This window comes from Aphelocoma coerulescens (genome assembly GCF_041296385.1).
Source record: "Aphelocoma coerulescens isolate FSJ_1873_10779 chromosome Z unlocalized genomic scaffold, UR_Acoe_1.0 ChrZ, whole genome shotgun sequence".
In the NCBI taxonomy this organism is placed as follows: domain Eukaryota; kingdom Metazoa; phylum Chordata; class Aves; order Passeriformes; family Corvidae; genus Aphelocoma; species Aphelocoma coerulescens.
The window spans coordinates 47,501,424-47,514,264 of NW_027184085.1; the positions used below are offsets into that span (position 1 = coordinate 47,501,424).

General features: G+C 47.1%; 1 protein-coding gene across 2 annotated transcripts; it reads right to left on the reverse strand.

Moving 5' to 3' along the window:
* Positions 1 to 478: 478 nt before the first annotated feature.
* Positions 479 to 4,217, reverse strand: CDKN2B (cyclin dependent kinase inhibitor 2B). 2 transcript variants are annotated; one of them, XM_069002283.1, is made up of 2 exons: positions 4,095 to 4,217; positions 479 to 1,803 (listed from the first exon to the last, which is right to left on the reverse strand). In XM_069002283.1, the coding sequence occupies exons 1-2, from the start codon at positions 4,161 to 4,163 to the stop codon at positions 1,507 to 1,509; spliced, it is 366 nt and encodes a 121-aa protein (XP_068858384.1). In that variant the 5' UTR covers positions 4,164 to 4,217; the 3' UTR covers positions 479 to 1,506. The 2 variants fall into 2 exon arrangements, with proteins under 2 accessions (XP_068858384.1, XP_068858382.1); XM_069002281.1 differs by having other exon boundaries at positions 4,026 to 4,217.
* Between the last annotated feature and the right edge of the window lie 8,624 nt (positions 4,218 to 12,841).

The window sequence follows — 12,841 nt, forward strand, 5'->3', positions numbered from 1 at the left end:
GCGGGCTCCCAAACACAGACATACCAACAGCAGTCTTCCTGCAGGGGTCAGAAAAAATAGCCTTCAGTTATAGTATGCATCCGTGGTGCCTGATTCCACAGTGTCGGTTGTTTCTTTTTTTTCCTTTGGCAGGAAAACCCTCGCACTTTTAAAAATAGATCACAAAGTTAAGCAAAGATACAAAGTGCAGGTGAGCTTTCCTGTTGCACTTTAAGAGTTGTTTTCAATAAGGAAATAAACTATTTGGATATTTCTAATTCGCGTGTGTATGTGCTTAAATAATACATATCTGTGAAATGTCCTGTTGTCTGACCTACGTGATTGTGCTGTGCATCCATATTTATTCATGCAGAAACACACACACAAATATTGAAAGCAATAAACAAAGCTGAAATAAATAACACCACCCAACTGAGTAGTGCTGCATACAGAACCATTAAATAGTCGAACACGAGTAGTGAAGTATTTTTAAGACAATCTTTTTTTTGTTTTATTACTGAATAATAGCAGATATTTCATCACACATAAGGAGTATGAACATCGGGTAGATGATAGAAATCACATGGGAAAAACAGAAAACAAAAACCAAAAAGTGTGAAAAGATCCAGATCTATAACCAAATTCGGTCATTTGTTGTTGTTTCCAAATATCTGGTTTAGAGACCCAGAAAACTGTCTTTAAAATAAGAAGTTCATTGCCCATATCTTCTGAGCAAATGGGGTTTCCAAATGCAAAGAACGATGCAGTAAGTAGTTGATTGCCAATTGTTTTCTCACATGAACAGCTTTCCATGAATACAGCTACACAAAATATGTGTAGTTCCCAAACTGTAATGCTTATCAGCGTTAAAATTTTTAACATTTGATCAGTGTAACATCTCGATGTTAAAATTGTATTTTGAGTGGGCTGGTGAGGGGAGACTATTTGGGGATTAATTAAATTTTTGGATGAGATAGCTAAGGTGTTCACTATTTCGGAGTACGACAACTTAAAGGAATCTCGAAGAATAACTAAAATACAAAGCCTTGCAGAGCAGTGAGCAAACCAGTAAGGGAAACAGAGTGTTCTTACTTCTCTAAGCAGCTTTATTGTAACCAAAAAAGAGAGAAAAAGAAAAAAATAGAGAGAGAGGGGAAAAGGCGAACTCTTTCAAATCCTTTTAAAAAAAAATTTCCCCCTAGAGCACAGAAGAGCAGTCTTGCTTGTGGTCTACCCGCCGGAGAGCATGAGAGGGAGAAGCAGGAGTGCTAGCCTTGATTGTGTTCTGGTTTTTTTCCTCTTGTTCTCAGGAAATTGAGTAGCACGTGTCTTCTTGCAGAAGCAGCAGCCGGAGTGCCCGGGGTGTGCGGGAGGAGCCCTGGGGGTAACGGCACAGAGGAAGACTTTTCCCAGCAGTCGGACATCGGGAGCGCCGCCAGCCGCGATGGCTCGCTGGTGACTCGGCGGCGCGGATACGGGCTGCAGGGGACGAGGGGACAGGGACTCGGCGGGACGACCGGGGTCGGGTCAGCGCGCAGCCTTCTCGGCGGCCCCCCCGGCTCCCGGAAGGGGCGGCGGGTCGCGCAGGTACCGCCCCACCGCTCCGTGCGGGCCCCCCGCCGCCACGTCGAGGGGCAGGCGGCCGCGGCCGTCGGGCAGGTCGAGGCGCGCCCCGGCCCGGTGCAGCGCCGCCAGCGTCTCCAGAAAGCCGGCGCGGGCCGCGTCGTGCGCGGGGCGGCAGCCGGTGCGCGGGTCGGGGCGGTCGGGGTCGGCTCCGCGCCGCAGCAGCAGCTCGGCCACCCGCGGGCTGCCCAGCATCATCACCTGCGGGGAGAGACAGCGTCAGCGCCCGCCGCCCCGACCACCGCCGGGCGCCGCCTCCGCCGAGAGTCCGGGTGGCAGCCGGGGCTAGGGGCGGCCGGACCCGCGTCTCTTTCGGGGCCTAATTCTGCTTTGTCGGCTACTTGGAGTGGTGACCTGCATGTATGCTGGCAGCCGTTTGCGATGATCTGTACGGGTCCCTTCCAACTCGAGACAGTCTATGATTATATGATATATTTAAAATATGAGCTATGATGTGTGTGGTTCCCAGACTAGGTACGACACGTGTACATTCTGCTTCACTTTTATGCCATTTATATACACCATGGTATAAACGGTACTCGTGGTGTGTGTATAAGCATATATGTGTACACACTCACGTTTATACGCACGTACAGACACAGCTATGTGTGTACAGATATATACACACAGTATAGATACCGCTTGTGTCATGTACCCTTTATTATATAATAAATAGTGCATGTATATGTATTAGAAATATATTCAGGCGTACACACATATAAAAATACTTTAAATATATTTATACACATAAAGAGTGTGTATTTGTGTATTATATATACACACAATGCATTTCATGAGAGCTCTGAGGGACCTTGCATTAAGTTTCCTGCCACTTAGAATACATTATTGATTCATCAACGGTGAGCAACCGACGGGGCAATGCAGCTGGGTATGGTTCCTTTTGGCATTCGGTGTGTATTTTTCCCCTTATGAATTTTGGACCAGTATGGTTTTTTTTTTTCTCTCTCGCCTCTGTCTTCTTCTCAGAAGTGAGAGCAGCTGCTGAGCACTCTTGAGCAATGCACAAAACTTAACTGATGGAAAATTCCGCATTATATTTTGTATCTAAATGTCAAATTCCCAATGACATTCTGCTTTTCTGCCAATGGAAGAAACTTGGCAAGGTTTGATCACACACGATTGAACAAAACCCAGCAGAAACCCCCAATTAACCAAAAACCAAAATAAACTTGCACCTGGGATTTTACTTCCCTCAATGTCCTGGTCATTTTCAGTGGAATTTTAACCTCCCTAAATTGTCACTAAACACTTTGAAAAAGATCTTAAGACAATAGGTTTTTCTCATCATTTTCTTTCTCGGTACTTTGGTTTGTGCACTTCAAATAATTGGGTGTAATTATAATAGAAGTGTGAATATGCTTATAAATGTCATAATTTATGAATTCCTGATATTAATCTTTTTCAGGAAGAAAAAGAGGGTCCACATATCCAATGTGTCAGCCATTTTCTAAATTGCTGACAAGGGAAAGAGAACTTAGTCTCACCCTGAAATGAGGAAAGCAAAGAGATAATTCATGAGAATTTGGAGATTCTTTTCATCTGGAATGTGAACATACAAAGGAAATAAAACAAATAACTTTCTGAGTAACATACTTCAGAAAAACATTTCATGTAAAGTGCAAGGACCAAAATGGCTGTTCAGCTTAGCTGATGAATCATTAAATATGTCTCTTCAAATGACAACTCGAAATATCTTCTTCATGAGATACACAACTCTAGTTTAAATCACAGTATATTAATCGTTCAACGAACATTAAAAAGCTTTCTACTTGAGTATGTCGATTGATATAACACACTTTTAACTCTCAAACTGCCTGGAAAGCAACTCTACATACTGCTACTTCTAACATCTATGAATAAATTCTGCCACTATGTATGAATAGAGAATATTAATATTACTACTACTTAAAGGGAAAAAAAAAAAGAGGTGACTACTAATATATACCTAATTTCAAGTTACAATTTTTACCAGCACAATTTCCAGGTTCTTTGTTCAAGAATATACTAGTAAGGGACCCTGCTTCGATTTACTTGGGGAATAAAGACCTGTTCGGTCTTTATTTTAAAAATCAAGAAATTTGCTCGAAGTGCAGATAATTCCCCAAACCCATCTGGAAAATGATTTTGCAGTCCCACTTCTTCTTTTGAGTACACCCTAGAAAAATTCGTTTGCTGCCAGCAGTTCCTCACTGAACTCCATCTTGCATTTTCAGGACGGCAGGGCTTAGTAAAAAATAAAGGGCTCGTTTGAATTCAGACAGCTGCTGCTGGAGTATGGTTCCGTTTATAAAAATAAAAATTAATTCTATTCACAAAGTACCCACCCCTCCCCGCCAGCGTGGCAGAACACAGCTTCCCCCCCGCCCCCTCACCCGATTACCCCTCTTCCCTGTGCTCCGTACCTGGAGCGGGGTTCTCCCAAGGGAGTTGGTCCCGTTGGGATCCACGCCTGCGTCCAGCAGCCTCCTCACCTCTTCGTGGTCCCCGCGGGCGGCGGCGCTGCACAGGTGGTCGCCGTCGCTCCGGGGGGACCCCTCCATCGCCCCCCGCCGATGTGAGCCGCACGACGGCCTCTGGCTTTCCCTCTGCCCTGGCTGCGGTCTCTCCCGTAGCCGAGGCGCAGCTCCTCCTTCCCCGAGGGCAGCGGCCGCCCCTTCGCGTCCCCCTCCTGCCCCCCCCCGTACCCTCCCCGCGCCACGCACTCCGCCGGCGGGGCGGGAGCTATGGCATCCGCTCTCCCCCGTCCCCCAGCGGCTGCCGGAAAATCCGCGCACCCGCCCGGGGCGAGGGGCACCGGCAGGGCGACGAAGGATGGCGGGATGCCCGCAGTCTGGTCCTCAAGCACGGCACCTCGGAAAGCAGCCCGGTTTCACCCCCACCTGGAGCGCGGGCGGCTCTCGCAGGGTTTTCCTCTCACCGGGGAGAGGGGATGGCGCCCCATAACCTCTGTCCGTATAGGGGCGGGTTGCGAAGGCGGGGAGTGGGGCGCAGACCCACCGACAAACAGCCTCCACGGCAGCTGCCCCGACCCGGGCAGGTGGGACGCGCCACGCGAGTATCTAACGCGACATGAGGGGAACAGAACCTTCCCGTGACAGAGAGGGACTTTTGTGCGAGTGATGGCTCTGGTTTCTGCCTCCGAAAGGGGTTCTGCCCTGCCGGACTCCCTCCTAGGTGTGAGTCGGGGGTCCATCCCTCCGTCCTGCGCCGGCAGAGAGCAAGTGGACCGGATGAGGAAGGGAGCCGTGCCCCCACTGTCTGCGACCAATCTCATGGCACCGGATAGAGGAGGATCGCTTCAGCCTAGCCCTGCCAGAGCCTTCAGCGAGCTGGAAAACCGTGGCGACAGTCCGCCAGGCTAAGGTGCAACTCCAGCCGCCCAGTGGGAGGCTAGGCAGAAGAATCTCGCCTGGTGGCTGTAAAGATCCTCAAAAATCCTGGCTCCTCCCCTTGGCTTTCCGCCCAGCGCCTCCCTGCTGCAGGCCCCAAGCACGCCCGTGACACATACCCCCACCCCGAGCGATCCCCCCCGCGGCAGTCGCGGGGGGAGCGGGTGGTCGGCACCCACGACCCGCGGCGTGAAGTTTTTATTCCGCCGCCTCAAAGTTCCGGGCAGACCTGTGTAAGAGGCAAGGGGAATAAGGGTGATTTTCAGGGTTTTGTTTTCCCTTTTCTTTGTTGTTCCCCCCCCCCCCCCCCCGGCCCCTCACAAAGTCAGCTCCCTAATCTTTTTTTTATTTGCCGAAGACCTGTGCGACGCCACAGAAGTATCCGCTGTGTAGATACTTTGTGCCCTTAGGCGTTAACCCCCGAAAAGCTCTGCTAAATGAGAAACACGGTGATTTATTCTACATTTACTACTAGCCGAAAGACAGTAACATCATTGGATGAGCAGAAATAAACACAGATTTATCCCTGAATAGACAAGTCAGAGGTTCACCAAAATGTCTTAGTTTAGTGGCTTTCTTTCCCTTGCAAAGTTTCTGGGGCAAGCGGCATTGCAAGATGAGGGTCCAACATTTGAAGGGGGTTTGTGAGGTGAGACCCTTGCTTGCCAGGGACTGGAGGTGAGGTCCCACCACACCGTGGTTTTTCTACAATGCATGGTGCAAAGTGGCCCTTGGGACAAGTAAACAATTAAAACCAAATAAATAAATAAATAAATAACGTTTAAAAGAGTGGATTTAAAAAAATCTGTAAAGTCTAAGAAATTAAGAGGGTCCCCCACCCAAAACGCAAAGTATCTTCCAGTTCTTCTTGTGCTCTTTGACATTAATGACAGCCACATAGAGATAAATCTAAGCAGAAAACCTCATTGGTTATGTCTGTCAGGTGTCTTAAAATTTCAAATCAATAGTGATGCGTGGCAGGATTGCAGGTTATCACTGGCTAGTCTTGCTTTCTGTGAAATAGTACTGATCGTGGATTTTATGCATCTGTATGTATAAATATGGGAATATGTGTCCTTTTGTGAGTATATAAAGATAAAAATAGGTTGGACTCAATGACCTTAAAGGTCTTTTCCAACCTAGTTAATTCTGTGAAGAAAAAAATGCACACTCACAAATCAATATACTTGCAAGTGAATACATTACTATGAGTCAGAGGGCCCATATCTCCATCTCCCCTAAATTAAAAGCTAATGGTGTAAAACAACAAATACTGTCCCATTATTATGTCTCAACATTACTGACACTCCAAGTCATGTATTGAACTACTAGAACATTCTTAAATCACAGAATTTTAAGTTACATTATTGAAACAATGTGATTTCTTCCCCCTCTAAAAGCAAATCTTATATTATACAATTCTAATGCCAACAAAAGACCTCAAATTAATCAAAACATAACAACATGGAGTCATATCTGAAGTTAGGAGAATAATAAAGCAGCCTGTGCTAGTGTGTTTTAAAAAAGAACCACGTATTGCACTTGTATCTTGGTGGGGAGGGAGGAAAAACCACCTTCTCCCCCAGCAAACCTTACTGCAAAGACATTTCCACTGCAGTAAAAAAAAAAAAAAAAAAAAAAGAATCAAGTTAAGCAGTGTGCCTATTATACATTTCTTCTCTTTAGAATCATTGTTCAACCGTACAGACCTTTGACAAAGAAAAGAGATCCATTTTAATACTACAGTAAAGCAATCCTGCAAATTGTTCTGAGATGTTTTGATAATAGCATAAAGGACGGAAGAGGTAACTTTCAGTTAACAAATGCAGCCATCTTATGCCCTGTTTAAGGTTTAGCAAGTATTACCCTTTCAACAACAACAAAAAAATTCACAACATTTACCTCATTTTATCTAAGAAGTATTTGGATAATGAGTTCAGGGGTTAATTAAATACTAAAAAGAGACAAACAAAAAGATAAAGAACATAATATTGGGATTTCCTAGCTTGTAAATAGGCAAAAAGGGCACAAGAGAGGCAGGGGTAAGAGGTGCAATGGAGAGGTTGCATGAAGTAGCCTGTTTTATATCTAAGGGGGGGTGGGGGAAACAGCTGTTCCGAGTTACACTAAAAATGAAGCAACGCCTATGTACAGAAATAGTTTACACTATTGTTCTTCTCTTTAGCTTAAAATGTTAGAATATTTGTGAACATATTTATCCCGATTACACATACTGGTTAATAACAGGAAAATCTATCACCTTAATTTTAGTAATTCAGAAGTTGTGCCACAGGGGTTTCTGTTGAACACAAAAATGATTGAAAAATAATCCTGAACAAACAAAGTCAAAAACCAAATGCACACAAAAAGCCCAAACAAAACTCAAACAAACTGCAATAATAACGAATAAATACTTCACGGATTATATTTTACAATCAGAGACAGGTTAGGGTTGGAAAGGACTTCAGAGGTATTGCTTCAAATCCCACACTACCACCCTGCCTCATCCAGTCTGGTCTCGAGACTATTCTGGAGATGGGGCAGCTACAATTTCATTATATGTTACCCTAGACAGTTACAAAATTATCCCTAGGCATTGTATTTTTCATGGTTTTTTTGGTTCTGTTTTGTGTTTTGGTTGTTTGGTTTTTTGTTTTTGTTTTTGCTTTTTTTATTACATTTAACACACACACTTGTCTTACTCCATCCCAGGCCCTTCAAAATCAGATTTGTAGTCTAGAGCTAACTGGAATTTTAGAAAAACTCATTCCCCAAATAAAAAGCTCAGGGGAAGGCGATAAAAAAGTAGCAGTATTTACAGCAAGTGTGGAAATAGAGAGAGAAAATAATAGCTACACTTTCGGATCCACGAGGGGGTTTTGTCCTTCCTACTGAGAATTTACTTCAAGGTACTTAGTACCCTCATACTTATGCTTCAATTTGAGATTCGTGCTTTTCAGGTCGGACAGTTTACAGTTTCTTTTCCCTCCATTTAGTGCAGAATGAAGAAACAAGGCCTACTACAAATACAAAAAATGAGGCATTTGAAGGCAACAAGGAAAATTTGCTATAGTTTCTGATTTATATATTTATAAATACGTGTGTAAGTTTTTATATGTGTGTGTGTCTGTGTGTATAGCGCCACACGTTATTCAAAAAGCACTGGAAGCAATCTAAACAGAGAGTGGAGCTGGGAAACTCTGAATTACTTTATCTCCACACCCTGAATCCTATAGCCTGAAAGGTTAAAAATTTTATACATCTATTTATAGATGTATAAAATAAATGGTCCCTATTTTTGTACTTATTTTGAGGAAAATATTTCTACTTCTCTTCTACCTCTGTTCTTTTCTAATCTGTGCTCTGTATTAGAGGAGGTTGTGGAATGCTCTAGTAACCCTCTACGAGGATTTTGCAGAACAATTCTCAAATTGTCATCAAAATTAATATTCACTTTAGCTTCACTGTATATCTAATTATTATTATTACTATTATGGGTGATAATCAATGCCTAGGTCCACAACAATCTGATTTTGCATGGTGCACTAGGGAAAAAGTCTCTAAAACTGCTTCTGATGTATCTCAAGATCCTTCATACGAGTGTATTTTAATTACTCTTTCTGACGGTGCTCGGCCGCTCTGACCCTTATTTCCCATATTTTCTTAACGGCAAGGGAAGGCAAAGTAGGCCACTGTATTTCACTGTCGTTTACAAGCGTGGAGAGTAATACATCGTGAGAAAACAGTGGCCATTTTCCCTCTTCAGAGCAGTAGTTATGTTCCTTGTTTGCAAGGAACTGTCTGAAAAGGCTGGTAAGTGGTGTTGGGTTTATATTTTCTTAATAAGCTATACAGAAAACTTCTCAAAAAGTGGGAGGAAAGGCAGAAATGAATTACAGTAATTCTTCAAGAACAGAACATTTTCTACTGCGTAAAAAAAACCAAACCAAAACCAAAAAAAAAAAAAACACGCACAGAAACACCCTGCCTGTACAAATCTAATGTGTTCCCGGTGCCATCTGAGCATGCGGCCCCGAGGGGTCCCCGCGGCGCTGCCACCGGCGCTGGGCCGCCGCCTCCCGCTCCCGCCGCCCCGTCGGGCCACCCGCGCCGCCCCCGAGCAGCCCCGCTCCCGGCGTCCTACCTGGGCCGGGGGCTCCCGCGGCGCCTCCGCCGCAGGACCAGCTGCAGGGCGAGGCGCCGCGGCCAGCGCCGCCCCAGCGCCCCGAAAATGCGGCGGAGGATGCGCCAGCCCAGCGCCCAGGCCCGGGGCAGGCTGCGGGGGCGCCGAAAGTGGATGGTGCACCTTATCCGGGGGGTCATGGGTGCGGGGAAGCCGCGAGCGCGTCACGCTACAAATACCTCCCCAGCGGGGCCCCACCGGTGAATCGGCCCTCTCACCCTCCATTCATTGGAGAGGATTTTCTCTTTTTTTATTTTTTTTTTTTTTTTCTTTTCCGTTTAACTAATTTCGACTCCCCATTTCACTTCGCCTCCCTCCGCTCCCCACCCCTCCCCTACACCCCGCTCTAAACTCCTCCCATGATGATGGCTCCCGCCTCGAAAGCGGGCGAAGGAAGACCGGCGGCGGGGGATGGGGACGGGGGAGATCGCCGACTCCTCTGCCCTCCCACTGTCTGGTCCCGGGGAGTACCGCCATCAGACGGGCGTGGAGACCGGCCAATCGCAGGGCGCTCCCCTGCTTTCAAATAAAGCCTTGACGACATGTCCTTGCCCTCCCCTCGATCTGCCCCTCCAAAAACACCGCCTCCCTCTCCGTTTGGGGAGGGGTGTTACTTCCCTGGGTTTTTTTCTTGCTGTTCAGTTGCTCTCGGACCCCACTCCCCCCGGGAAAACCCCGACGGGGAGCGGGCCTGCGGCGGCCCGGAGCGCCGCGCTGGCGCTCAGGGAGCCGGGTAGCGGATCTCTGCCGCTTTAAAAGAGCGGGCCAGTGTTGGCCCGGGCGAGTAGCTATTTCCTTGTCACATGGCCATTTGAACGCGACGCGGGACCGTTGCGTAGGGGAGCGGGGGGGGGGGAGGTGGAGAGCGAGGGGGGCTGGGAGGGGGGGGGAGAAAAAAAAGAGGATCTCGCTTTCTCCGCGCCGGTCACTGGAACGGGTAATGAACGGTTCCCTGCCCAGCCCCCAGGCCTTCTCCCCGGCCGTGCTCCGAGGCGTCGGGCCGCTTTGCTTTCCTGTTGAAGGGCGAGGTTTTGAAGCGGGACGGGGGAGCAGCAGAGGGTCGCTCAGAAGCCCCAGTCAACCTGCCGGCACTCCCCTGCCCGGCCACCGGTCTCCCAGGAAACACCGGAGAGCTGCCGAGACCTGCGACAGCCGGTGCTAAGCTCTGCCGCCGAGCAGAGGATCCCAGGGCGGTGAAGGGGGTTATCACTACCTCCCCGTCCCGCCACCCACCCCAAGAATCCCTCTGCCTGCGCTTCCCCCCTCCCGGGTGCGGGGTACCTCCGACCGAGCCGTGGGAAGAGAGACAGGGACAGCCTGCCGTGGGCAGGGACAGCGTTGTTTCGGCTAGCGCGTCTTCGCCCTCGCCGGGCGCGGAGGGGCCCGGTTCGGCCGATCACGGCTAGAGGCGGCTGCGAGAGGGGTCGGGACAGCTCCGGGACTGCGGGGAGGCGCGGAAGAGGCGCCGGGAGGGGACGCAGAGTGTCAGTCCCTGGGAGGGATGGTGAACATAAGCTTGTGCAACACCCCCCTAGAACAAACACCTCCTTACAATGACGATAAGGAAAAGCCTGTAATGGTTTCTTTTGGACCGAGCTAGATTTCAAGCCTGGGATACTGGGTGAGTGAAATCGGCCATTTCGAAACGAAAGCACCTTTCGAGAGAAGCCAAGCCTTTCCTTTCCTTTCCTTTCCTTTCCTTTCCTTTCCTTTCCTTTCCTTTCCTTTCCTTTCCTTTCCTTTCCTTTCCTTTCCTTTCCTTTCCTTTCCTTTCCTTTCCTTTCCTTTCCTTTCCTTTCCTTTCCTTTCCTTTCCTTTCCTTTCCTTTCCTTTCCTTTCCTTCCGTGCTACTGCTCCCCGACAGGCAAGGCAAAATTCAGAGAAATGAATACGTACCTGGCTGTGTGACGCAAGTGACGGAGCGGCGGTGAGAAGATGACCCGACAGCTTTGGCAATAGAAACCGAACACCCACCGACGCTGAATGCATGGCTGATCCGGGGCCGAGGAGGAGCTCGTCGTGCACAGGGCGCAAACCCTGATGCAGAAGGGTGTATGTGTGCTCGCACATGTATTCAGTTACAGCAGTAATATTAAAAATAAAATATGCCAGTAATCTGCCACCTTAAACATCATGCTTTTAGGGCTTTCTCGATAAAGTGTATTGCTGCTGCTGTTTGTTGTTAACTGTTACTATTCTTCTTTCAAAGGAGGACTCCAAGCCCTGGAGCCGCTGCTGCTCCCAGAAGAAAAGGTGCCTCTGTGGAAGCTCTTGCAGCCAAGCGGGATCTTGCCGGTGATCCCCATCCTTCCATGGAGTGAGTAGTCTCCTCCACGGGCCTGTCCTGGGAAGGGACTCTGGACCTACTCCATGAGGCAGATTTATAGAAATTAGGTATTTAGCCCTGCTGGGTTTTGAGGACATATTGAGGGCATACTCTGCTTATTTGGTGCAGTCAGCCTAGCAAATTCTGTTGTTTCCCCTCCAACTTTATGAACAATAACAGTAATAATATAATATTACTATTTCTGTTGCTGTAGTTTCATAAGCCTTAATGGAAATGCTAAAAAATTTAAATCAAATCTGGTTCTTGGAGAATATGACAATTGAAAACAGAAATACTGGTCCAATCGAGGATGGAAGCACAGTTTAATAGAATCTTACTGTTCCGTAAGGAATGTAGTCAGGCTCTAGCTTCCCCCTGTCTCTGTATCTGGTCGAAGTTCCATTCGGGTTCCCACAGGCATGGGATGCAGGCACTTGACTGCTGCATCCCCAGTGCTGTCCTTGGTTCACTTACAGCTATGCCATGTTCTAGGGCAGAGTGTGGCACAAATTAACAGGGTGTTATAATGTCATATTATAATGTTATACGTTTAAAGATAGGTATAAAATACATGTTCTAGGCATTCTTATGATGAAAAAGTGTGAATGTAGACTATAAATAACATAAATGTTTGGTATGTGTTTTATATGCATATAATTTGGTTATAATTAAACCAATGAGCATAATTTAAAAATTAAGCATATTAGACATAAAATAATTGTTAAGCAAATATATCGCATTGATAAATAATCATAACGTTTTATATATGTGTGTTATATATGTGTATCATGTATATTTTATATAGGTATTGCATAGATATATTAGGTACATTAATTACATAACTAAATATTTTATAGTGTGACAACTTATACGAAGTAATTATAAAGCACGTATTGTATGAAATTACATTATAATAAATAACATATTCCAAAACGTTACAAAAAAGGTATATATATTATTTTTCCTGTTTATATATAAAATATCTGGGGGTTGGATACTCAGTACGAATGCAAAACCAAGATAAATGTTTTTCATCTTTTCTACAGGTAGCTCTGCAAAGTGCCCAGGATTTGCGCTGGGCTACAAGACCTGAGCTCTGTCACTGCCTCGCCTGGCTTCCCTTTCTCAGCCCCTAAGGTGCAGGACGTGTGAGCACAGCCCCGTGTGGGTTCTAGGGAGGGAGGTAGGGTCTCCCACTTGTCCCGCACCGGCTGGGAGCACCGTCCCTGCCGCCTGTCTCACCGTCCGGCTCGGTGCTGCCCGTGCGCTCCCGCAGCACACCTCTCTGGGGGCTCGGGGACTCGCTGCGGTGGGAGCGGG

Coding starts and splice junctions, on each gene's coding strand:
- CDKN2B (XM_069002281.1), bottom strand. CDS start 4,163: ATGGAGGGGTCCCCCCGGAGCGACGGCGACCACCTGTGCAGCGCCGCC. Junction 1,804..4,025: donor TTGGGAGAACCCCGCTCCAG/GTACGGAGCACA, acceptor CTCTCCCCGCAG/GTGATGATGCTGGGCAGCCC.